Genomic DNA, 25,011 nt, shown 5'->3' on the forward strand with positions numbered 1-25,011 from the left:
ACTTAACTCTTGTAATCAAATATTCGAATTGCTAGTGGATTGCCCAACAAAAGCACTCGACGAGTGCGGGCCTTGGAGTAGGAGTCGACACAGGCTCCGAACCAAGTAAAAAGAACCTGTGTTAGCCTTGTTCCTTTTTACTTTACTTTTCACTGAGTTTACTTTGTTCGAAAGTTTTATATCGATATTCACCCTCCTCTATCGATTCTTTACGATCCAACAGATCCTGGGATATATAGTAGGAGTCTACTATAGTTGTCCATTCAGGTGTTCTTAGGAACGCATTTAAAGCATACCTTTGTGTGTCCCGATTCGTTACCGTTTCTCCGAGGTTTGTTAGTCCTGTGATCAGCTCCTTGATTCTTCCATGTAGTTATGCTACTTACTCTCCTTCTTCCATCCAGAGGTTCGTCAGTTGATTCCGGAGCACATCCTATCTCGCTAGCTTTGTTTCGGAAGTTCCTTCGTGTAGTTCCAGAAACTTCTCCCAAAGTTCCTTTGTTGAGTTGTAGCTATCGATTCGATTGACCTCCTGGAGTGGAAGAACGTTGAGCATATGGAATTATGCTTTACTGTTCACCACGAAGTCGGCTTGTTCCTTCTTTGTCCACTGATATTCTTTTTTTTGTCTTTCGAAACTACAAAATCATATTTCATTATTAATAGAATTTCAAAATCTGTTTTGAAGAATACCTCCATCCGATATTTCCATTGTGCGACGTTTCCCTCGTATTTTAGTGGGTGAATGCTTGCATCGATCATCGTCTTGATCTTGATACTTCAGTTGGCGGTTATTCCTTCTGAGGCAGTTGAACTCTGATACCACTTGTTGGCGCAGCGGTGGGGTCGGTGAGAGGACACAGCGTTTGTAAAGAAAACAAAAACTTTTCTCTATTTTTCCAGCTAAGATTAGTAGCACTATCACAATAATTATAATCTAAAAAATGAACAACTAATAAAAAGAAGAGGCCAACATATTTGACTTGATTACAACCTAGGTGGTTGTTAATCCAAGACGGTTGTAAAGCTCTATAGAAAAATCTCCTTCTCTATAGGCGGAGAAGCCTCTTATGTAAGATCGAAAATAATTTCTATATCTCCACAATGGTATGATATTATCCACTTTAGACCTAAGCTCTCATGGTTTTGCTCTTGGGCTCTCCCCAAAAGGCCTCAACCAATGGAGATATCTTTTCTCTTATAAACTCATGATCTTTCCCATATGTTTTCAATGTGGGACTATGTTTGTAACCTTGCAACCCCAACAATCCCCCCTCAAACAAAGGACCACATGCTTCCCACGTCCGATCCTCGACCGACCAGGTCTTCCTGCCCCTCGGTCTACCCGACCTACTAGGACTTCCTTGCCTAGCCGCAACTAGGACTTCCTGCCTAGCGTTTGGTCCTCTTGATCCAAACATAGAAGCCCCCACTTTCTTTGTTCGAGGTCAATATTATATCCACATGGCTCAATCAGACCATAGCTCTTGTGTACAGTCGGTGGTTAAACCTTCTAGCAGTTCAGGCTCTGATACCAATTATAGGATCGAAAAGAATTTAGATATCTCCACAATGGTATGATATTATCCACTTTGGGCCTAAGCCCTCATGGTTTTGCTCTTGAGCTCTCCCCAAAAGACCTCAGCCAATGGAGATATCTTTTCTCTTATAAAATCATGATCTTTCCCATGTGTTTTCAATATGAGACTATGTTTGTAACCTTGCAACCCCAACATCTTACACTCTTTGAAAATCTTAGAAAGGACTAGGAAATGATTACAGTAGTTATTCTCAAGTTGTTCTATTTTCTAGCTCCAGGGACTTTTTTATAACTCCTGGAAATCCTATCCCAAGCTTGAGGGCGCTTCCAAGGTGGATGGAAGGCGCCTCCAGCAAGGCAGCAACAGATAAGGCTTTATCCGTTGCCAACGGTCAGTTTGACTGGCTGAAGGCGCCTTCCATAGCCTTGGAAGGCGCCTTCACACTATTCATCAAAGGTGTCTTCCACAGAAGGCGCGGAGGTGCCTTCAACAACCTTTGAAGGCGCCTCCAGCAGCACTTGCAGCTTCATTTCGCTCCTTTGTTGCTGCGATCTCCTGGGTGATTTCGGCCACCGGAATAGGGTTCATCCGAACCCAATTTTCGGCCTTCTCCTCGTGCATGCTTCCACTCCGGCTTCTCGTTCCTCGAACGTCGCGTACGTTCTTCTCGTCCATCGACATACTCTTTCGTAGCCCTTTCGTCCCTCAGATGCACCGAGCTCGTCGACTCTCTTCCTGTGTCATCCTTCTCATTGGCTACGTCTTTCGCTCGACTTCCTGTGCTCTTAAGCTTTTGCACACTTAGACACAGTGATTAAAATAAAACAGGACTCAACCTAACTTGGTTGATCACATCAAAACACCCCACGGGTCCAACATCTCATTTGTGCCGGTTTAACAATGTAGCCCTGTTATATTAATATACAGAAGGGATCAAGTGTTGTCTCTTTCTCAACACCTTAGTGGGATCGGCTTTGCGATGACTCAATACACTACGAACCCGGATCTGTGTCTTCTTTTGATAAATTCACAACACTATTTCTCCGCTACTTTTTTACTTCCATGAGGTACGCCCACCCCACTCAGCTTATTCAATCTTAAACAGAAGTCTCAAGAAACTCTATGCAGGTACATCCATCAGTTCACTCGTGCTGCTCGATAGATCCCTTTTTCTAAAGATATTTTAAAGGAAGAATTACCTATACAGTTTGTACTACCACATATTCCTGAATATAATGGATCTAATGATCCTGAAGATCATTTGTGTTGGTTTAACAATGTGACCTTGTTATATCAATATACAGAAGGGATCAAGTGCCGTCTCTTCCCCACCACCTTAGTGGGATCGACTCTGCGATGGTTCAATACGTTGCAACCCGGATCTGTGTCTTCTTTTGATAAATTCACAACATTATTTCTCCACTACTTTTTTAGTTCCAAGAGGTACACACCCACTCCGCTCAGCTTATTCAATCTTAAACAGAAGTCTCAAGAAACTCTATGCAAGTACATCCAATGGTTCACTCGTGTTGCATTGGAAATACCTTCGGTAGTACCGAAAATTCTGATGGGCGCCTTCGTCCAGGGACTTAGAGAAAGAGAAGGGGATTTTTTTCATTCTCATAGAAACCTCCAACGGATTATGACATGTTTCTCGCAAGGGCTAAGTAGTATATCAATCTGGAGGAGGCTCTATGAGTTCGACAAGAACAAAGTGGATTTTTGTAAAATATGGTACCCTAAATATTAATTAAATAATAATGTTAAATAGAGAAATAACTTTAACGAATTTTTTTAAAAATTTTAAATTTTTTTTAGAAATTTTTCGGAGCCCGTATGATGTATTTCATGAGGACCCATTATTAAATTACGGGAAAGCATGGTTAGGCTACTCTATTTAAACAAAGAAAAGTTTTTTTTTTCTTTCTCTTCGTCGTCGTTTTCTCTCCTCTTCCCCTTTGATCCCGCGACACCGAATGCGCCCCCACGGGCTGGATCAGCTGGAGAGGTGCCTGATTCTTGCAGCTAAGGTTCTGGGGTCAAAGGTCGCCAGCTACACACGGGGTTAAAATCCTGGTCCGTTGTGCCAAAAATTCCTGCGACCCCCAGCTACCTCTTTTGTCCAGCATTAACCGTGATTTACTCCCTCTGAAATCCTGGGGGGCCAGGCCAGGGGGCCGCTAGGGTGACGGTTCCATCTTTTTGCAGCCACGACCCCGAATGCCTCTTCCCCAACCGACGGCGCCGCTTCGCTCCTCTCCTCCCAAGCATACAAGTCCATCGGCCAAGGGAAGTTTGCGTCGTCTCCTTCTTTTACTCCATCTCCAGATTCCGCCGACTGATCTCTGCCCCGACACCACTGCCGCTCTCCCTTCTTCCCTCTGCGCCGCTGCCGACCACCCCGGATCCACGACGGGTCGTCGCAGCCTGAAGCTGACCACCGTTCAGTGCCGAGCCTTCCTCTCCCGAAGCTCTCGGTTTCTCCTCGCCTTACACTGCCGACCCGTGCCCTAGTTCGTCAGTGCTGGAAGCCGAGGACCCTTGCAAGAGGTCGGCGATTTTCCTCTCGTGCTCGCAAAGCTGCAGGGTTCTCTCTCCCATCTCTAGATCAGCAGAAGCATCGACGCCCTTCCCTTTGCCCTAGCAGCCGAGGCCCTCTTCCCAATCCAAGCCGCCATCTTCGATCTGTCGGCAGCCAGATAGGAGACATCGCCAGCAGAGATCGGCTGCCGATCCTTAGAGTGGAAGGGACTGTCGGCACAGAATTGGGTATGTATGGTTCGTATCAGATTTCATGTTTGTCTGGTCAGTATAGCTTCGGTCAGTACTGATTACGGGTGATCCACAGTTCCGGCGATCCAGCTTCGGCGGTGAACCCCTCAGGCCGTATCCCACCAGCAGTCACTTGGCTGTGAGTTTGAGGTAAGAGACTTAAGTTAGGTTGATTTAGGTTTTTAGTAGTTGGATGAAACATGAATTGCCACTAGAATTGATTTAAGTATAGATTTAAATCTAAAATGGAATAATTAGGGTTAAGGAAACTAACCCTAGTTGACCGTTGAGTTATGGTTAATTTGGCTTAAATGTTGGATCTAATCTAAGTTCGGGTTAGATCCGATTTATGATGTTAACAAGAGGGATTAGCTAATCAAATTAGTTATTGCTTTAGGAATAAGAATTTGATTTAGCTATTTGATATTTGTGGGAGTAGCTAAATTAAATGTGTTGTTACAGGATTTGATTCGGGACGAGCACTTCGACATAGCGATTTTGTAGCTTGATCTACATTTGAGGCGGGTACCTTGACTTATCTCTTTTGATATGCCATGTTGATATGCGTAGTAGGTTATAGTCTTTAGTAATAATTATGTTCATTGCTTTGGTATGCCACTACATGATACCTGTTGCATGCTTTCATCTGTTATGCATTTATGATTTATTATTGTCATGATTTTTTATGCTCATAGAGATAGTGACATATCATGCCTTGTGATACACCGGACTATCTGATCCGTGTACCTAGATCTGTTTATTTGATCCATTAATTTTTGGTACATGTTTTATGGAGGTAGATATTGTCAGGATTTGCATGCTTAGTGTCATGCACCATCTTGCATGATTGCATGCTGTGCGATTGGTAGTCCCATTATTGTTGAGCTCATCGCAAGTTACATCGATCTGCACACACAACCACTCATGGGTTAGTGGTATATCAGGCAGGGTGTGTGGCAGTTTGCTCTATCAGTGCTCCGCTGGTCCACTCATGGGTAGCGTGACGCAGCGTGATAGCACGTCAGGGATCCCTCCTCCGGACTGGCTCAGGGAGATGAGAGCATTGAGCTCCCCCACTTATGATTTGGGATAGGAGGATAGGTGTACTCCGACAGCATCCTGTCCACTCGGTCACTCATCAGCATCCTGTCCACATAATTGTCGAGGATTAGAACGGGAGCTGGAGCGGGTCATTGAGACCTATCCTCATATGAGAAATATATTGACTGACCCTACTCTTTATCAACATGCACCACCTCCACGCTATCCTCCCAGGCAAGGCCGTCAAGGTCCTCCCCGTCTGGCCCCGCCTCCTCAGAATCATTCAGTAGCACCTCAACAAGAAAGGGCGCCAATACCGAATCGTAACTTTTTGAGCATTAAGTGGCCTTAATTTAACTTCATTTATTATGATTTATGATTTTATTTAGGATTTTGTGTCTTGATATGTTGTCCCTTACTCTATCGCTATTAGTGTAATTTTATTAATGCTTTTATCAATAGTTGTTAAAATGATAAATATCATAGGTATGAATCGGAATGTAAAAGAATCATTACGGGGTACATATCATATGTAAGAACCAGGATGTAAAAGAATAATGACAATTTGATTTGATTGAATATCATTCATTATGAATCTTATTTTATATGTTTTTGAAAGAAAGAAAGAAAGAAAGAAAGAAATAAAGAAAGAGAACCATTTTATATGGTTTTGAAAAGAAAGAAACCTCATCAAAATTTGAATCAGTGCATGAGTGTGAAGGTGGAATTAATGGCCCACACTGATCAAGAAGTAGTGTTGCATTAAAATGCAAAGATATTATTAGTACTTAAGAGAACAGATATTATTAGCACTTAAGCTTAGGAAAACAATACACCTTATGCATTCTCAGCTCAAAGTAAAATATACAGAATATGGCCACACTAAACCTTGCAGTTTTTTTTCTTTAAATTTCACTTGCTAAAGGATAAACTATAAAACTTGATTGTTTCGTTGTTCCTTTTTCTTATGAAATTTTATTTCAAACCGAAAAAATGTGTTTCTTTGCAGGCATGTTACGTGATTCTCACTGCATCATAAGCGACTCCAATCTTGTCAGAAGTGGTCAAAATGAAGCAGTTGGTGGTGATTGCAGCAGTTTGATGTTTTCTAAGTATAAGAAAAGAAGAATGTTATACAACGGGGATGTAGGCTCCTTGCTACCTACTTTGTACTCCTCAGACTATTTTACCAAGCCCTCAATTGACGAGTTGGCAGCACTAGAGATGATTGACTCAGGTTACTGCAGCCGAGTTCCTGATTTCACTATTGGAAGAGTGGGTTATGGTCAAATTAAATTCATAGGAAGCACTGATGTCAGATGGTTACATTTGGACCAGATTGTAAAATTTGACAGGAATTCAGTGGTGGTATATACTGATGAGGCTGACAAACCCCCAGTAGGTCAAGGCCTTAACAAAGCTGCTGAAGTAACTTTGACCCTGAAACTGAGATCATTAGATGCTCATTCTCCGGAATTAGATAGATTCGGTGGTATACTAAGGAAACGAGCTGATAGACAAGGAGCCTTCTTTGTCTCATTTGATTTGTCAAGTGGCAATTGGACATTCCTAGTGCATCATTTCAGTAGATTTGGATTGGATGATGAAGAAGAAGAGGATATTGTCATGATTGACAACGATATTGATTCAACTGCAGAGGTAAAAGAATTTCCTGCACATTCTGCTGGGACTGTGTTATCTCATTCACTTCCGGCTCATCTGGGTCTTGATCCTGTAAGAATGCAAGAATTGAGGGCATTGATGTTTTCTGCTGAGGAGGAGTATGAAGATCTTAATGGATCATTCCAAAAAATTAATAGTTACAACAAGGAACAGTTAAAGGAGGATTCCCCAGTTATCAATGGCAAAATATTGGCTAATAAAACAACATTACATGGTTCTTCCAGGAAGGGAAGGATTCAAATTAGTTCTTCACCCATTCGAAGACCCTCTCAAGCCCTACTGGAGTACAATCTAAATAACACTGACTTGAGCCCATCAAGGGACATTTTTCTGAGTGGTCAAAGGAAGGGGTTGCCACTAACTAGGCTGACAAAGGTAGAGGGGTTTAGACTGGAGGAGAAGCACCAAACTCCCTTATCTGGAGGATACTCTAAGAATATAGTAGATGCTGCTTTGTTCATGGGTAGATCATTTCGAGTTGGATGGGGACCGAATGGCATACTTGTTCATAGTGGTACTCCAGTAGGCAGTCCAAGCTGTGGATTATCTTCTCAAGTAAATATACAAAAGGTTGCCATGGACAAAACTGTGAGAGATAAGAACAATAAAATCAATGAGGGGCTTGTTGATTTGCATTTTTCTTCTTTGATGAATCTCCACAAGTCGGTAGAACATGAAACTTCCCAATTGGTGCATGATTCTTTCAAATTAAAGCTTCTGCGAGTTGAATGCAGTCGTTTGACTCTTCCTGAAATTTGCCAGGCTTATATTGAGACTATTGAGAAGGCACATGATATTTCTGAGTTATCTACATCTAACCGTGTGTTCTTGATGCACCAAGTATCTATTTGGGCATTGATAAGAATTCTATTTTCAGAGAGGGAAACAAATGAACAGTCAAATGATGATGATAGGGAAGGAATGATGCTCGATACGAAGGATGACTCTCTTGACATGGACGTTGAGGCAAAACCTTTCGCTCGGAGAGCAGAATTTTCTTTTTGGCTGCAAGAGAGTGTTTGCCATCGAGTTCAGGATGAGATAACCTACTTAAATGATTCTAGTGATTTGGAGCAGATACTTGTACTTTTAACTGGACGGCAGTTGGATACAGCAGTTGAGCTTGCTGCTGCAAGAGGAGATGTCCGACTAGCTATTTTACTAAGTCAGGCTGGTGGGTCAGTGGTCAGTCGTTCTGACATGGCACAACAGTTGGATATCTGGAGAATGAATGGCATGGATTTTAAGTTTATTGAGAATGATAGGTTAAAGTTGTATGAGTTACTTGCAGGTAATATACAAGACGCATTCCAGGTTTCATCCATTGACTGGAAAAGGTTTCTAGGGTTGATAATGTGGTATCAACTTCCTCCTGATACCCCATTGTCTGTGGTATTTCATACTTATCAGCAGCTTCTCTGTGAAAAAAGAGCTCCTCATCCTGTCCCAGTTTACATTGATGAAGGACCTCTTGAAGAAGAAGAAGTGGACTGGAACATTGGTGATAATCATGACCTTGCATATTATGTAATGCTTCTTCATGCTAATGAAGACAAGAACTTCAACCAACTGAAAACCATGTTTAGTGCATTCTCTTCCACATATGATCCACTTGACTACCACATGATCTGGCACCAGCGTGCCATATTGGAAGCTATTGGTACATTTAGTTCAAAAGATCTTAGTATACTTGACATGAGTTTTGTTGACCAGTTGCTATGTCTTGGGTTGTGCCATTGGGCAATTTATGTCGTTCTGCACATGCCTTACTGCGATAATGCACCATATATCCAGGCTAAGCTTATTAAACAGATTCTGTGTCAAAATTGTGAAATTTGGAGCTCTCAAGAGATTCAATATCAGTTTATTGAAGAACTTGGTGTACCATCAGAATGGATGCATGAGGCTCTGGTATGGACTATCGTATTATTAGTGTCAGTTTGTTCATAGGTGTCTAAAGATTTTCCATCAACTGATTTGTCACATTTTTTAGCCCGAACTTCTTTGAATATCGCAGTAGTTTCGTAATGAGATTTCCTCCCTCCTGTTCCTTGAAATTCTAGGCAATATACTTCGAGTATCAGGGAGATTTGTCAGAGGCCCTGGAACATTTTCTTAGATGCTCTAATTGGAAAAAAGCTCACTCAATCTTCATTACATCAGTGGCTCATCGCTTATTCCTATCATGTAAGTATGAAAATGGCTGTATTCTTGTCATACAGCAATGCTGCATTGTTATAACTAGGATCCTGAAGTTTTTATGGGTTGCAGTATTACACAATCACAAGAAAACCATTTAAAAATGGGTTATAACTATGAAAATTTCACACAAATGTGCAACTGAGTCATGGAAAAGTAACTAAAAACCTTGTAGATAGTTCACAGTTGTTATCAAAGTTAAGAGCGTTGAGATTTCTTTGCTAAACGGCGCACAAGGATTGGCTTATGCTTGAAGGCATAATTCTATTTTTTCCCCCTTTTCATGAATCTATTGTAGGCTAGATGTTGGACAAATCTGGCGTACTTTATAGTTTATATTCCTTATGATGGTAAAATATTTTGTAGTATTATGAATACTGAATTCAAGTTACTGCTATGACATCCTGATAATTTTTTTACCACAGTTCCTTGGAAATTGATGTTACAAATGTTGTGTTGATCCTATTATCATTCTGTTTACAAATGATTTTTTGAGAACATGTAGATCATATGCATAAGTTTGTTGGATGCTCCTCCATCTGACTTATCATTTTTGTTTATTTTCTTATTTACTAGTTATTTGCAATCATTCGATGTGCAAGTTTATTGTTGAATGTCCTGATTGTTGGATCGAGACGCGCTAGAGAAGGGGGGGAGGGTGAATAGCGCTCGTGGCTTTCACTTTTCGTATTCGGAAAACTTATCAGATAACGCAGCGGAATAATAAATAAAGGAATACAGAAAGACACTAAGATTTACTTGGTTCGGAGCCTTGGGCGACTCCTACTCCAAGGCCCACGCTTGTTGAGCGTTTACTTTGGGCAACAACTGCAATCGCGCAAATATTACAAGAATTATTACAATGACAGTATTGAAAAAGCTATACCGACAACAAAGAATTGAAATTTCGTAGCTTTGGGTCGTCAGAGTCATGTTGTAGCTTAGCCGGATCGTCTTGTTAGCAGTGCGTTGAAGAAAGATTGCTTTGTACTTGATTATTCATGCTGCTGCTCGAGACATGTATATAAAGCCCGTTGAGGGCGCCTTCAACCTCCTTAAGGGCACCCTCAACTCCGCCGATTCCGCAGCGAAGATAAGGGTTGAAGAAGTCGCCGCTCATCCTCTTGAAGGCGCCTCCAATGCCATGGAGGGCGCCTTCAAGCCCATCCGAGGCGCCCAATGTTGTTAGAGGCGCGAGGCGCACCGAGGCGCAAAGGGCTCATAGAGCCCGAGGCGTGAGGCGCGCCTGAGGCGCGCGCCTCTTGAACATGAGGTTGATGACTACTAAACTATTGACACACTTATAAAATATATCAAATATGATAACTATTAATATTCCACACACATCAATATCAAATATAATAAGTAAAGCAACATCATCAATATCAAATATAACAAGTAAAACAACACCATGATAAAATTAATAAAAGTTTCAAACTTTCAAGTTTCAATTTTCTAATTTAAACTAACAAAGTTCATCAAAACAAGCGTAATAAGTCAAATTAATCATCAAGCTCAAGATCATCCTCATTGTATTCTTCTTCTTCTTTATCTTCATCTTCTTCATATTCAATTTCTTCTTCTTCTTCTTCATCTCGAAGTCTTAGAGATGAGTGTCTCATAGAGGAAGATGTATTTCCCTTCTCAACTTGTTTAGGCCTAACATGTGAACTAGAGGTCATGGATGCAATATTTTTTCCTCTAGTACAATATTCAGGCTCTTCAGCTCCACTAGCCCTAGCAACGACATCCCATGTCAAGTCATCACCTTCAAAAACCAACTCATCTTCTTCATTATCACTTTCTCCATTCATTCTACCCATCAACCATTCATTACTATCATCAATATCTGTCAAAGAGATGGGGTCAATCTTATCACGTGCGTCATACCGAAGTTTTAAGGCACGATTGTATTTCACAAATACCAAATCATTTAAACGCTGCTAAGCTAGCCTATTCCTTTTTTTGCTGTGAATCTACAAAATGTCAAAAATCACAATAAGTATAACAAAATAACAAAAAATATTTTCTACTTATAAAAGTAACATACTAATAGTATTACATTTATATTTATTACATACCTGCTCAAATACACTCCAATTGCGCTCACAACCAAAAGCACTACAAGTGAGGCTAAGCACTTTAATAGCAAACTTTTGCAATTCTGGGGTATTTGCTCCGTAGCATTCCCACCATTCTGCTGGAGATAATGCTCTTCTATGTCTAATTGCCACATTCCTCCCAAATAGCCCTTTTGCCTTTCGATATATAAAGAGCTGGGCAGTGATTTTATCTTGCTCAGCAGCGTTTGAAACCAATCTCTCCATAGTTTCAAACAAACCATTCACCACTTCTCCACATATATTTGAATCTGTGTATGAATAAAAATATTCTGGATTCAAATAATGTCCTGCAGCATGCAGAGGCCGATGAAGTTGGCATTCCCATCTCTTATCAATGATCTCAAACACTTCTTTGTATTTCTCTTCTTTCTCCTTAAAGGCCTTCATAATTGTTTCTTTTGCCCTATCCATAGCCTCATAAATATAGCCCATTGCAGGTTTTCTTTCGCCATCAACCAGTCTCAGAACACGGACTAAAGGCCCATATATCTTTAAAATATGCACAATACTGCTCCAAAATCTAAGTGTCATGATGATTTTAGCTACCTTCTTCCCCGCTGCTTCTTTTGCCCATTTACTCTCTGTCCAATCCTTTGAAATGAACATTTTTCTTAAATTTTGCTTCTGTAGGTGCATCCTTTCAAGAGTGAGAAAAGCAGTAGCAAATCTTGTGACACCCGCCCGACAAAGCTCTTTTTGTCTTGTGAATTGCCTCAACATATTTACCATGCCGGGGCGAACATAAATGTAAGCATTCACACTCATTGCCTTCTTCAATGTTGCTTTAAAATCAGACAATTTCCCAATATCTTCTAAGATCAAGTCGACGCAGTGAGTAGCACAAGGAGTCCAATACAAGTGTGGTCTTTTTGCTTCTAATAATTTTCCTATAAAAGAAGTTAGAAAACTAGATAATTTTAACATATATAAGAAAAAGCATAATGATAAGAAAAAATTAAACAAATTCTTACCAGCAAGCACATTGTTACTTGCACTATCCGTTACAACTTGAATAACATTTACTTCTCCTACACGCTCCACAAATCGATCAAGTAACTGAAATATTTTCTCTCCAGTTTTTGCATAATCAGAAGCATCAACCGATTCGATGAAAACTGAACCTTTAGGAGAATTCACTAAAAAATTAATCAATGTCCTCTGCCTTTTGTCTGTCCACCCATCTGCCATCAAACTACAACCATACTTTGCCCATTCTGTTTCACACGACTTAATGTAATCATTAGTCACATTATCAACAGCCTTTTTAAGAAAAGGAACCCGCACCTCATGATAACTAGGTCCTTTTAGACCTACACCATATTGGCCAACCAAGTCCAACATTCTTTTGAAGCTTGAATAGTTAACGGCATTAAAAGGAATTGCCGCATCATACATCCACTCAGTTATAGCCATACAAGTTTTTTCCCTCAATTCTTTCTTGTATGCCTCGTTTATCGTAGTTTGTCTCTCTTTACCCTTTCTACTTTCAACATTTTTTTGCACATTAGGAGCAAAATATGTATCCATTGGACCTATTTGTCTTGGCCTTTTTTGCATATTCACTGATCTAGAACTTGTACTTGTACTTATAGGCGGTACAGCTTTAGCTCCAATATCATCCATATCAATATCATCACCAAGAGGGTCTACATCCTCAAAATCTAATGTCGCAAGTTTAGAAAGATTGCTTTTCTCCGCCTTTTTCTCCATGAAATTTTTTATTTCTTCACGTACATGAGGCGGACATTTCTTGCAAGTCGTAGTATTTCGAAACCCTCCAACAAGATGTTGTTTTGCACGATAGATACCTCCTTTTGTAACTTTTTGACAAAAGTTACAAATCAAATCATTTTTGTTATTCGGATTAATTCTTTGAAAATAATTCCATGCCGGATCTTTTGATATATATGTTGGAGTATCACTACTACCTTCCATGATAATTGAACAAGAAAATAACCTAAAAAATTAAAAACAAAATAAAAAAAATTAATGAATTAATGGAATGGTAAACTACTGTATGTCTGTACCTAGTATCAACAATAATAGAAAAGTACTGTACCACTGGTACCAGCAATAGAAAAATAGGAAAATAAAAAGAAAAAATAGGGACAACATCACAGGCTTGAATTGCTTATGCAAAAAGGGAGAGAAAATATTTGCACATCACATTACCAACAAGCACATTGTTTGCACATTGTTTTAATTAGCTAAAAGTACCAGTAAACAGGGACAGCAGCAACAATTTTTTAGTCCCAGCAACATAAAACAAAAAAACAAAAAGAAAACAGCAAAATAAAAAAATAAAAAAAATGGGACAGCATCACAGTAGCAGCAGAAATGGGACAGCATCACAACTCAGCAGCAGTTGTCAACGGGAAGGGAAAAAAACAAAAATCAAAACTGCTGCTGCCTGCTGCTTTGCTGTCAACGGGAAGGGAAAAACAAAAAAGAATGCTGCTGTCTGCTGTCTTGCCTTCAACGGGAAGGGAAAAACAAAAAAGAAATAAGAGGAAGAAGATATAACAGAGAAGAAACGAAAGTGAACAGTGAAAACGTGAACAGAAGAAGAAGAAGAAAAAAAAAGAAAAACCAGAAAACGAAGAGGAGCGAAGAAGCGAAGCAAAGAAGCGAAGAAGATTACAAAAGAAGAAGATGAGAAGAAGAAGATGAAGTGAAGAATACAAAAACAAAAAAAAAGAAGAAGGAAACAACGCATACCTGGGCAGCGACGGAAGCAACTCCGCGGCGGCGGCGGCAGTGGAGGATGGCGCGACTCTTCAGCAAGGTTTCTTCTTCTCCTTCCGTTATTTTCTTCTCCGTGCCCTAATTCCAAACCAAATTAAGTTTGAAATGGTTTTTTGGTTAGAAATCGTGAACGGGAAAGATCGCGCGATGCCCTACGATCGCGCGATGCGCTTTGATCGCGCCTTCTGTGACGCGCGAAAGCGCCCTAGGCGTGCCCAGGCGCGCCTAGGCGCTTTCCTCAGCGCCTTGTGCGCCTGACGCCTCAGGCGCGCCTGAGGCGCGCCTTTAACAACCCAGGAGGCGCCTCAACACTCCTTGAGGGCGCCTCCAGCTTGACTTCGCGCGCTCCTTCTTCCAAAGCATTCGAGGCGCCTCCAAGCTCCATCGAGGCGCTCCGGACACTGTTCATCCGGGGATTTGAGCTCTTTCTTCGTCCTGTAAGCTACGTTAGTCCACAAAACAACATATCCTGCAAAACAAAGTTAGCACATAATAAACATGATAACAGAAGTGTTTGACAGTCTTCGGACTGTCTGGTTTTGACTTCGAATTTTCGACCAAAAATCCTAGGTCGAACCGACGCCTATTGTTCCCTCTCCGAGGAACGCGCCCTCACCTACTTCACTCAGGAGAGTATACCTGTTGCCAGATCGGTCCTCTAGACCGACTGGATTTTTGCTCAGCGTCCGAAGCTTCCAGTCTTTATGTTCGGCGTTCGCTCCACGACCCGCCCAGACTTCCACCTGGTTCGCGATACCAAGATTTCAACCTAGGGTTACTGCCCCCTAGGATTTTTGCCTGAAGTTTCGACCCACCAAGACTTCCACCTAGGGTTACCGCCCCCTAGGGGTTTCCCTTTGCCTAACCGCAGCTAGGACTTTTCTTCACCTAGGGTTACCACCCCCTAGGACCTAGGGTAACCACCCCCTAGGTTTTTTACCTGCCTAACCGCAGCTAGGACTTTTGCCTAAGTAAACTTAGGACTTTCCTGCAATCTCAATCAAACATATCAGATAACAAAACAACTTAACTTTGAATCCTTTGACATAATCAAAACACAGGTTCGATCGTCGGATGCTTCCCGCACCAACACTGATGACCCTATGTTATTCACTTGAAAGAAAAAGAAAAATTAGAGCACATGCTTATTAGACATGCATATGTAGTTGAATTTTACCTTATAGACGTCTATATTGAACTAGTTTTATTTGGTCTTCCCAGTTAAGGAACATTGTATGGTTAGACTGGATGACTAGATGATTTCTCTAGCTTACATTTAGGTCAATAAGTATACAAAGAATCAACAAAAAAAAGGAAAAAATCTTCGAGTAAAAGGAAGTGTAATGGATGAAATATAATATTTATATCATAGAGCTAAAGCTTTTTAGTTAGATAGTAATGTTTTTCCAAATTGACATGTACTTGGACAATACTATTGTGGTAAGTGAAAATTAAATTTTTATACTTTTTTTATTACTCTCTTAGGGTTAAATTATATTCTATGCATGCAATTCATGTTAAATGCCTTCTTAATACTGATTGCACATGGATCTCACATATGCATTGGCATGGTGATGTCCTTTGGGTAAATGTACTAATAAACTGAAATTCTGTAAATATTTGGGCTAAACAATGAGAAAATCATACTCGTGCCAAGTATTTTGAGAACTCAAGCTTGTGCCATTTCATATCTATGCTCGATGAGTTTAGATATTTAACATGCAAATCACACTTATGATTTGAAGCAAGTGAAATATAATCAAACTCTGCATTTTTCAATGCTAGCTCTCAGTAGTATTTCTTGTTTTATAGTTCATTTTTTATGCTATTAAGACCAACTATTTCTTTTACCTTGTTAAATGTTCATGACAAATTAGATAACTTTCTGAAGATCAAATTTTGGCATTGCTGATTTTTCTTAGATCATGACTATATAGCTCCCATTATCTAGAATTGGAATAGTATGCCAACCAATGTTGTCAAAATCGCGAGTCGGAACGTAGAATCGCACGATTCTACGCATTTTTGGTGGCCTTCCGCGTTGCGTGCCCAGGCGGAAGCGGAATCTGGTGGAATCGTGCAGAATCGCGTGGAAGCGTAGCGGAAATCGTAGACTCGTAAGAGTCCAGCGATTCTACGCGAAATGTCCGCTGGTTTTCCAAGACCAGAAGACCAGAAGGTCGATCGCAGCGATCGATCAAACACGGGTCCAAGAAACCCCGCTCCAAATAACACGTGCGTTTCTCCTTCAGAAAAATAGGGAGATCGGTCTGTGGACCGATCCACCTATGGCCTGATCGGTCCACAGACCGATCGGCCCTTGCAGATCGGTCTTGCAGATCGGTCTGTGGACCTATCAGCCCCTAGGCTGATCGGTCCCCAGACCGATCAGCAAGGGCCGATCCCTGATTTCCGCCTCGTCACGTGTTTCTCACGAGTCGGTTGTCGTTTTCTGCGTGGGACAGAGGGACAGGGAGAGTTTCGGGACAGAAGATTTGATCTCAAAAAACCCTAACTTTCCTAAGTCGCGTCGCGAGCCATTGTCGCCGCAACTGCTGTGCTTCGTTCTTCTTCAGCAACCATCATCTCCTTCACGTACGCGTCTGTCTCCTCCTCCCTGTGCGTCCGGTGTGCGTCGACCGGCACTGTGACTGACTTCAATTAAAGGTACGCCATCATCCGCCTCTGTCCCTTCTCCATCTATCTCATCTGTGGGTCTCTGTTCTTTACTTCTTTGGCCGTCTCTGTCCCGTCTGCATCTCTGAAGGCTGTTGGCCACGTCTGTGGTTCGCGAGCTGCTGTTGCAGAGTTGCAGTGTCATTGGTGAAGCTGAAGCTGCGTGGTGGTGTTCTTGTTCTTCTTTAATTTCACAAAAATGAGTAGAGAAGCTAGTGTTGGTGGGTCTGGTGAAGCAAGCTCCAATAGTGGTGCAGCCATTCCAAGCGTAGCTTCCACAACTAGTGGAACTTCAGATTCCAAAAGATTGGCAGTGAATGCTCCTGGAAATAGATCTGATCCAGGTTGGAAACATGGAATTGCAGTTGATGAAAATCCAAAGAAAGTGCAATGCAAATACTGTCAAAAGGTGATAAATGGAGGGATTTATAGACTCAAGCATCATTTGGCAGGAACACAAAAGGATGTTGGAGCATGCAAGGCTGTTAGTGATGATGTAAGGAAGGAAATGTGGAAAATTGTATCCTCATTGCAAGAAAATTTAATAAAGAGGGCAAAGGAGATTGAAGGAAGATCAAGTGATTCAAGTCCTCTTGGCCAATATGAAGATGAGGAGGTGGAGGGTGCAAAAAGACAAAGGCGAGAAATTGCAAAGAATCCTGCTGATCTATTCAAGAAAAGGGGTGTGAGTAGTCAAACTACCATCAATGGCATTTTCAAGAAGAATTTGAGGGAGGAAGCTTGCCAAGGGATTGCCTCTTTTTTCTACAATAATGCTATACCTTTTCATGTGGCAAAAAGTGATGAATTCAAGAAGATGCTAGACTTGGTTGCAAGACATGGTATTGGCTTTAAGCCTCCATCCTACCATGAGATTAGAGTCAAGTATTTGAAACAACAAGTTGATTGCACCAAAGAAGTTATAGAGCAGCACAAAGCATTTTGGAAGAAAATGGGATGCACAATTATGACTGATGGGTGGACAGATAAGAGGAGGAGGACTATATTAAACTTCTTGGTTAATAGTCCTATGGGAACCATTTTTTTGAAGTCAATTGATGCATCTGATATATCTAAAACAGCTGACAAGATTTTCAAGTTGATGGATGAAATTGTTGAAGAAGTTGGTGAAGAGAATGTAGTGCAAATTGTCACAGACAATGCAGCAAACTACAAAGCAGCCGGGGAGATGTTGATGGGGAAGAGAAAGAGGCTATATTGGACGCCTTGTGCAGCTCATTGCATCGATTTAATGTTGGAGGATTTTGAAAAAAGATACCAATACATAAAGAGACAATTGCACGAGGTAAAAAGATCACAACTTACATCTATTCAAGGACTGCGCTTATTTCTCTATTGCATCATTTTACCAAAGAAAAGGATTTGATTAGACCAGCCACTACCCGTTTTGCCACATCTTACTTGACTTTGGGTTGCTTGAATGACAATAAGGGAGCATTGATTAGAATGTTTACATCCAAAGAATGGAAATCTAGTCAATTTGCAAAGACTAAAGATGGAAAGGTTATTGAAAATGTGGTAATGGATAAGGACTTCTGGAAAAGCATTATTACATGCTTGAGGAGTGCTTATCCTTTGATCAAAGTCCTTCGTTTGGTAGACTCAGATGAGAAGCCTGCCATGGGTTTCATTTATGAGGAAATGGACAGGGCCAAAGAAAAGATACAAGCTGCCTTTAATGGTATTAAGAAAAGGTAACTTAATTTATTACTAATTATTAAATACTCGTATAAATTTATAATTTCTTGGAAACTAATTCAAAATTTTTCTCACTCTTTAGTTACTTGCCTCTATGGGAAATTATAGATGCAAGATGGGATAATCAACTACATCGGCCTTTGCATGCTGCGGGCTATTACCTTAACCCTCAATTTCATTACAGTCCTAATTTTAAAGCTGACTTTGAAGTGAAAAGAGGAATATATGATTGTCTACAAAGGATGGTTGAAAGTATGGAAGAAGTAAAGAAGATTGATGCTCAACTGGAAGACTTCAAATATCGAAAGAAATTCTTTGGTAGTGCAGTAGCCACTTGTGGAATTGAAACCAAAACTCCAGCACAATGGTGGGAATCATATGGTTATGAACATCCTGAGTTGCAAAAGTTTGTTATTCGTGTTTTGAGCTTGACATGCAGCTCATCTGGCTGTGAGAGAAATTGGAGTGCATTTGAGATGGTATTGCAATTTCATTCTTGAATGAAATTACCTAGTTGTATGTGATTATATGAGTATGTGTTAATTGATTTTGTTATTATTTAGGTCCACACTAAGAGAAGAAATCGTTTGAAGGCAAAAACGATGAATGACGTAGTCTTTGTGATGGCTAATTCAAAATTAGCCAAGAAGAAGGAATTGAGGAAAGTCAATGACTATAGCATTGATGACCTAGCTTCTGATGATGATTGGATTGTGGATGATAGTGAAAATTTAGATTTGGATGCTTCAAATGAAGATTTGGTTCCAGTTGAAGAAGGACCTAGTAGTGGAGCACCTCATGATGATTTGGAGCTGCCTAGTTATGATGATGATGAAGTTGAAGAAGGTGGAGATGCCATGGAGGATGCTGGAGATGAAGAACACATGGAGGATGATTATGAATTCATGAATTTATGAAGTTTAGACTTTAGAACTTGACTATTATTTTTCATGTTGTAGACTTATATGTTATCTAAAATTTGTGACTTATGACTTATTTTATGTGTGGATTGTAGAAGACCTTATAAATGTTTAGTTTAATCAAATGTTTAATGTGTTTTTGAGGTTATTAATCTTATGTATGTTATTTTCTATGAGTATATATATGTTTATATATAATTTTACATTTTGGTAGAAACTTACGATTCGTGTTATGATACTACGAGTTTACGATTCGACAACTCCCTTCCGTTTCAACGTAGAATCTCGATTTTGACAACCTTGATGCCAACCATTGTAAATACATGCACCACAATCTAGAATAGGAGACATGCAAATATGCATCATGCTAAATTTTACTTTCATATTGCAAGATGGTTACTAATGTTATGAAAAATGAATATTCTCAGCTCAAGATGAAGAGATTTGGAGAATCACAAGTTTCATGGAAGAACATAAGTCTGAAATTGCTGACTGGGACCTGGGTGCTGGAATTTATTTTGATTTCTACATTCTAAGGAGTTCATTGAAAGAGGGGGACATCATGAGTGAAGCGGTAAGGTTACCTGTGTTAAAATATAGAATTCATTGATTACAGAAAATGAAAACCAACCACCATTATCTAAACTTCTGTAAGCTGTAAAAAAGACAACATTTGCTGCATTCTTGTTGACAGTTTTTCTTCTGTAATATGCTTCCTTGAACTTCAATGCCCAGATACTCTATCTTCTTATGTAGTTATAGTTTCCATGCATTGTCTGCCCTTGTGGAGTCAGTGTTTATAATACCGGACTGGTGGACGAATCAATGGCTGCTTGGGTTCCTAGTTTTTCCAGTTGAACTGACGCTCTGACCATCTATTGATCAAACTGAACTGGTTTTGCTTCCGGTTCTCTGGTTAACTGTTGAACTTGCCAGACTGAAAGCACTATTTGGAGTCTGTTGGACGTTTTCCTTTCCTTTCTATATGCAACACAGTCCAGTATCCAATGATTGTTAATAGATGTAAGACACTCACAATTAAAATGGTAATTCGTGCCTATATGATTGCGCCACTACACTGCGATGTGTTACTTGAAGACATACAGGTTCACATTCAGTCTATTGGTAAAAAGTCACTTAAAATTAATTCTAAAAGTATGTATATGCAAAATATTTAAGTTCTACAGTGTAATATACCAAAGTGATTAGTATATGCAATCCTTGTAGAAGAAATTTTACATGAACCACAATATATTAAATCATGCAAATTTACCAAATGTCTTGCCTACATTACATATCATATCAAATTAATAAATTTAGTGATATGTGAACACGTGTATTGGCTCATATTTAGTGTGTTAGAAAGAGACTCTCCTTGACTCTTAGGCATACCTATGGTCCCATCGCATGAATCATAATTCCAAACTGACAATACATAAGGTCATTAGAACTCTAAATTTGGAAGTGTGCACTAATATACTAGAAACATATTCATTTTCTGATTTCTAGTGATAACACTTTTTCTTCTATACAATATGAACATTTATGAAGGTGAGCTTTGGTGTAACGGTAAAGTTGTTGCCGTGTGACCAACAAGTCATGGGTTCAAGTTTCGGAAATAACCTCTTACAAAGCAGGATCCTTCCTCGGGACTCGTATTATCGGGAGTTTTGTGTACCGGGGTGCCGATATTATGATATGAGAATTTATGAGAAGAAAAAGATATACGAAATGAAAAGTTTCCGTCCTTCAATTAATTTTCTCCTTTGCCCATATCTTTTTTGCCGGTATCTAGTAATAATGTCACCAATAGAGTCCATCCACGCATCGTAGTTTTAATTTTCACCTATACCATTGAATATTCTCATCTGAGCTTTGGTGCAACGGTAAAGTTGTTGCCGTGTGACCTACAAATCACGGGTTCGAGTTTCGGAAATAATCTCTTGCAAAGCAGGGTGGACTGTGTACAATAGATCCTTCCCCGGGACCTGTATAGATAGGAACTTCGTGCACCGAGCTGTTCGTATTACTATATGAGAATTTATGAGAAGAAAAAGAGATACAAAATGAAAAGTTGTCCTTCAATTAATTTTCTTCTTTGCCCATTTCTTTTTTTACCAATATCTAATAATAATCTCACCAATATAGTCTATCCACACATCATAGTTTTAATTTTCAATTATACCATTGAATATTCTAACTTTGGTGTAATGATAAAGTTGCTGTCATGTGACCTACATGTCACATATTTGAGCTTCGGAAATAGCTTCTTACAAAGCAGGTAAGACTACGTACAATAGACTCTTTCTTGAGACCCATATTGACAGGACCTTCGTACACCGAGATGTTCATATTATGATATGAGAATTTATGAGAAGAAAAAGAGATATGAAATGAAAAGTTTTTGTCCTTCAATTAATTTTCTCTTTTGCCCATATCTTTTTTGCCAGTATCTAGTAATAATCTCACCAATACCGTCCATCCCGACATCACAGTTTTAATTTTCACCTATACCATTGAATAATCTCATCTGGGCCCATGCTACAATGTTGCTGTGTAGTGTGGATGATATGAAGCTTACATTCTTGCATTTACTTGGTGGTTGTAGTCAATATTGATTATGTTTACATCTTTCTTGTCTTTTTCTAGGATCCTCTTGGAAAGAAAAATGATGAATGCAGAAGCTTTTTTACTCGTTTAAGTGAATCTCTATTGATTTGGGGAAGCAGATTGCCTGCTGATGCAAGGTGAGTAATATGTCCTGCAAATTCCATCAATTTACAAAGCATTACAAAATCTGCAATATGCAAGACTCTGGTTGTTAGTCAGATGCCCCTGCCACTAGCAGATACTGTTTGATAGATTCAAAAAGCATATGCAAGCAGTATTTGTCAACACACTACATTAGACATGATATAGAAAAGTTCAAAAAATACCATAAAAAATGACTAACAAGTATTTATATTATAAAGGGTATTAATCGACATCTAATTCTTCTCCACATACAAAATTATACGTAAAACATTCAATTCAAAACAAACGAAATATAGCAACCAATATCAGTCAATAGTATAAATATGTTTAATATCTAAAATGTTTATCTCGTAGTCATAATTGTGCAAATGTGCAAATTGAGCTTAACATGCATTTCCGTGGATTGATTCACAGGTTAACCTACGCAAAGATGTCAGAAGAACTGTGTAATCTACTGATGTCCATTCCTGGTTTGAGCTCCACAGCGATGGTTCGGATGAGCTGCTTTGACACAATGCTCATTGCTCCCACTCCGGAAGATATGCGATCCAGTCATCTGCAGAGCGCGGTTTCAGACTTCACTTATTTTCTATCAGAGATCTCAACATGAATTCTGTATCAGTGTCATCTTTTGCCTTTAAACGTTGTTGTTAGAAGATCCAATTGTAACCGTGATGTGAGCTCTCTGCTCATGTAAATTCCTGAGTCTTTCTAGTATGCGATCTAGTTTGTAATGAAAAGAATGGTGAATCGGTGAAGCATATTCGAGATCTAATGGGTTGAATCAGTTGGTCCTGCTGGATTTCAAAAATATTGTTTTGATAGACAATGTTGCTAAAAAAAAATACAGCACTTTCATTTTTACTAAATATTTGTCCTTTATTCTTAATTTTATTAAAAATTGAAATGGCGAGATAAACATTCACACTCAACCTGAGTCAACGTGGGTTAGTCCTGTTATGAGTCAAAGGCATGCAAATGACGATTTTGACGTGGACTAATTGGCGTCCGATGTTTCTTAATTGTTTTGCTAATTACGAATGAGGCGAAGGAATGTGGGCGCTTTTGGAAATCTAAAAATTTTAGGGGACAAAGTCATTTTGGCAACTGACATTTAAGATTTTAAGGGTAGGTTGATAATATTAAACTTTAGGGGGAGTCAAATGAAATAATTCCAAACTGAAAAGGCAAACTTTTATAACCCTAACGAGAGAGAGAGAGAGAGAGAGCGGCACCGCTTGGATCCACATCGTCCTTCGCCTTCCTCCCTTCTCGCTCGGTCTCCTCATTGCGGTCAACGTCTCCGTCGCCTCTTCCTCCTCCGACTGACTCCGGATCCGAGACAGCGAGCATCACAATGAACTGGATCGCACGGAAGATCCATCTCTACAACGTCACCATGGGACTCTACATGCTCGATTGGTGGGAGCGATACCTCTTCAGTATCTTTCTCTTAATTTTTCGATATCATTTTTTGGTTTGTTCGGATGATTGCTCAAAAAGAAGCTTTTTGATTCATTAGCTTTGTGCAACCTTAAGGGGATTAGACATATTGATCCTTGTATTGCTCTGGTTCGTCTTCTACAACGGTTCCAGATCTGCCACTGAATTCTACAACGGGTAAAATTTCTCCCTTTTCCTCATTTATTGAAACATTGACTGGTAAGGCGGAAAATGGTTGAATGCTTTATTTTTACCTTTTTTCTGTCTTTGGAAACCGCGCTTTTTTAGCATCTAAACGATATCACTGGGGATTTGTAATTGGCATAGTTGAATGATGGATTAAATTTTATAGTTTTGGGTTAGGTTGTTTCCTTAGTTCTTGAAGGAATGGAATACAAGGATGGAATTCATGCTGAGCAATTATTTATACATTTGGTTCGGTTCTTAGGAATGTGAAATATTTTGTCCAGTTCATCTAACTTGCACAATCGAACATTCAAGTTGCATATTTCAGTGTTCCTTTGACGCTTTTACAGAAAAATAGTTTGAAGGAGCAATACATTTTAGTTTACACAACAGAATACTAAATTCTACTTTCAGTCTTCCTGTTCTTTAAGGTTAAACGTAGCCAAAATTTAATAAATGGAGTCAGTCTGTAGGGATGCATTGTTCTGAGCACTTTAGACTGGCTGCAATTAAGGAAGAGCATCAGTGTGAATTCCTTGGAAATGGCCTAGATCCATCTATTCCTTTCTCGATTTTGATTCTTAAGTTGGTACGTGACAACATCTAGACCAGCTCTGATCACCACAAAGGTTGGCTAGTATAGCCTGTTCTTCCTGGCTCAGCCATTAAGGAGGTGGCCTGCCGATAGGTTAGCTGTTATCATACATTGAAGGATCCACTGAATTGGCAATTTTTAATGTACCTCCATATCTATTGCTGATTTATACACTTTTATAAACAATTTCTGATCCATTTTTCTTGAGTGTTCCAGATACATTAAACCCAAAATGTTGGCTGGCCAAAGTTTTGCAGTGGAAGAGAACATCATTATGTAGGGGAGTTGGAATTTTATGAGATAAGGTCATGCTGTATGTTAAATTCCTTTATAATGTCGTTATCGTTATGTTTGACAAAATTATCTTGTATTTGCTGTCTTTTTCACGTCCACCATATTACTCCCTCCATTTTCCTCTTCTAATTCTTGCCAGGTGTTAGAAAACTGACACGAGTGAAATTTTCCTTGTTAAATACATAAAATTAAAGACAGCAGATGGGAATTTTTAAGCTCAATTATGAAGACAACAACATATTGATCGACAAATTAGGCTCAAATATGAAGACAACCACATATACTTTTAAACATATTTCAAATCTAAGTCTAGTTTCAAT

The 25,011-nt window shown here is 39.6% G+C and overlaps 2 protein-coding genes and 1 long non-coding RNA gene across 7 annotated transcripts; all 3 read left to right on the top strand.

Moving 5' to 3' along the window:
- The first annotated feature begins 3,744 nt into the window (after positions 1-3,744).
- Positions 3,745-22,984, top strand: LOC121974691 (nuclear pore complex protein NUP96-like). 3 transcript variants are annotated; one of them, XM_042525858.1, is made up of 8 exons: positions 3,746-4,319; positions 4,390-4,463; positions 4,776-4,834; positions 6,364-8,948; positions 9,101-9,224; positions 19,848-19,993; positions 22,069-22,166; positions 22,588-22,984. In XM_042525858.1, the coding sequence occupies exons 4-8, from the start codon at positions 6,366-6,368 to the stop codon at positions 22,781-22,783; spliced, it is 3,147 nt and encodes a 1,048-aa protein (XP_042381792.1). In that variant the 5' UTR covers positions 3,746-4,319; positions 4,390-4,463; positions 4,776-4,834; positions 6,364-6,365; the 3' UTR covers positions 22,784-22,984. The 3 variants fall into 3 exon arrangements, with proteins under 3 accessions (XP_042381793.1, XP_042381792.1, XP_042381791.1); XM_042525857.1 differs by having other exon boundaries at positions 3,746-4,310; XM_042525859.1 differs by lacking the exons at positions 19,848-19,993; positions 22,069-22,166; positions 22,588-22,984 and having other exon boundaries at positions 3,745-4,310; positions 9,055-9,159.
- Positions 15,079-19,495, top strand: LOC121974692. Of its 3 annotated transcripts, XR_006110075.1 has the most exons (4): positions 15,079-16,771; positions 16,872-18,495; positions 18,582-18,978; positions 19,063-19,495. XR_006110075.1 is itself a non-coding variant. In XM_042525860.1 (3 exons), the coding sequence occupies exons 1-3, from the start codon at positions 18,248-18,250 to the stop codon at positions 19,414-19,416; spliced, it is 999 nt and encodes a 332-aa protein (XP_042381794.1). In that variant the 5' UTR covers positions 15,079-18,247; the 3' UTR covers positions 19,417-19,495. The 3 variants fall into 2 exon arrangements, 1 of the variants encoding a protein (XP_042381794.1); XR_006110074.1 differs by having other exon boundaries at positions 15,079-18,495.
- A 387-nt stretch (positions 22,985-23,371) lies between the features above and the next one.
- LOC121977386 lies at positions 23,372-24,806 on the top strand. The gene is made up of 3 exons (XR_006110796.1): positions 23,372-23,615; positions 23,721-23,793; positions 24,614-24,806. It is a non-coding gene; the product is annotated as an uncharacterized LOC121977386 (long non-coding RNA).
- The last annotated feature ends 205 nt before the right edge of the window (positions 24,807-25,011 follow it).

Source organism: Zingiber officinale, chromosome 4B, assembly GCF_018446385.1.
Source record: "Zingiber officinale cultivar Zhangliang chromosome 4B, Zo_v1.1, whole genome shotgun sequence".
NCBI classification, from domain to species: Eukaryota; Viridiplantae; Streptophyta; class Magnoliopsida; order Zingiberales; family Zingiberaceae; genus Zingiber; species Zingiber officinale.

What these genes read in the sequence shown, in the direction of transcription:
- LOC121974691 (XM_042525858.1), top strand. Translation starts at nt 6,366, where the DNA reads ATGTTACGTGATTCTCACTGCATCATAAGCGACTCCAATCTTGTCAGA. An exon ending in AATGGATGCATGAGGCTCTG is followed by an intron (nt 8,949 to 9,100) that starts GTATGGACTATC and finishes TTGAAATTCTAG; the next exon opens with GCAATATACTTCGAGTATCA. An exon ending in GGGACATCATGAGTGAAGCG is followed by an intron (nt 19,994 to 22,068) that starts GTAAGGTTACCT and finishes GTCTTTTTCTAG; the next exon opens with GATCCTCTTGGAAAGAAAAA.
- LOC121974692 (XM_042525860.1), top strand. Translation starts at nt 18,248, where the DNA reads ATGTTTACATCCAAAGAATGGAAATCTAGTCAATTTGCAAAGACTAAA. An exon ending in TTTAATGGTATTAAGAAAAG is followed by an intron (nt 18,496 to 18,581) that starts GTAACTTAATTT and finishes CTCACTCTTTAG; the next exon opens with TTACTTGCCTCTATGGGAAA. An exon ending in ATTGGAGTGCATTTGAGATG is followed by an intron (nt 18,979 to 19,062) that starts GTATTGCAATTT and finishes GTTATTATTTAG; the next exon opens with GTCCACACTAAGAGAAGAAA.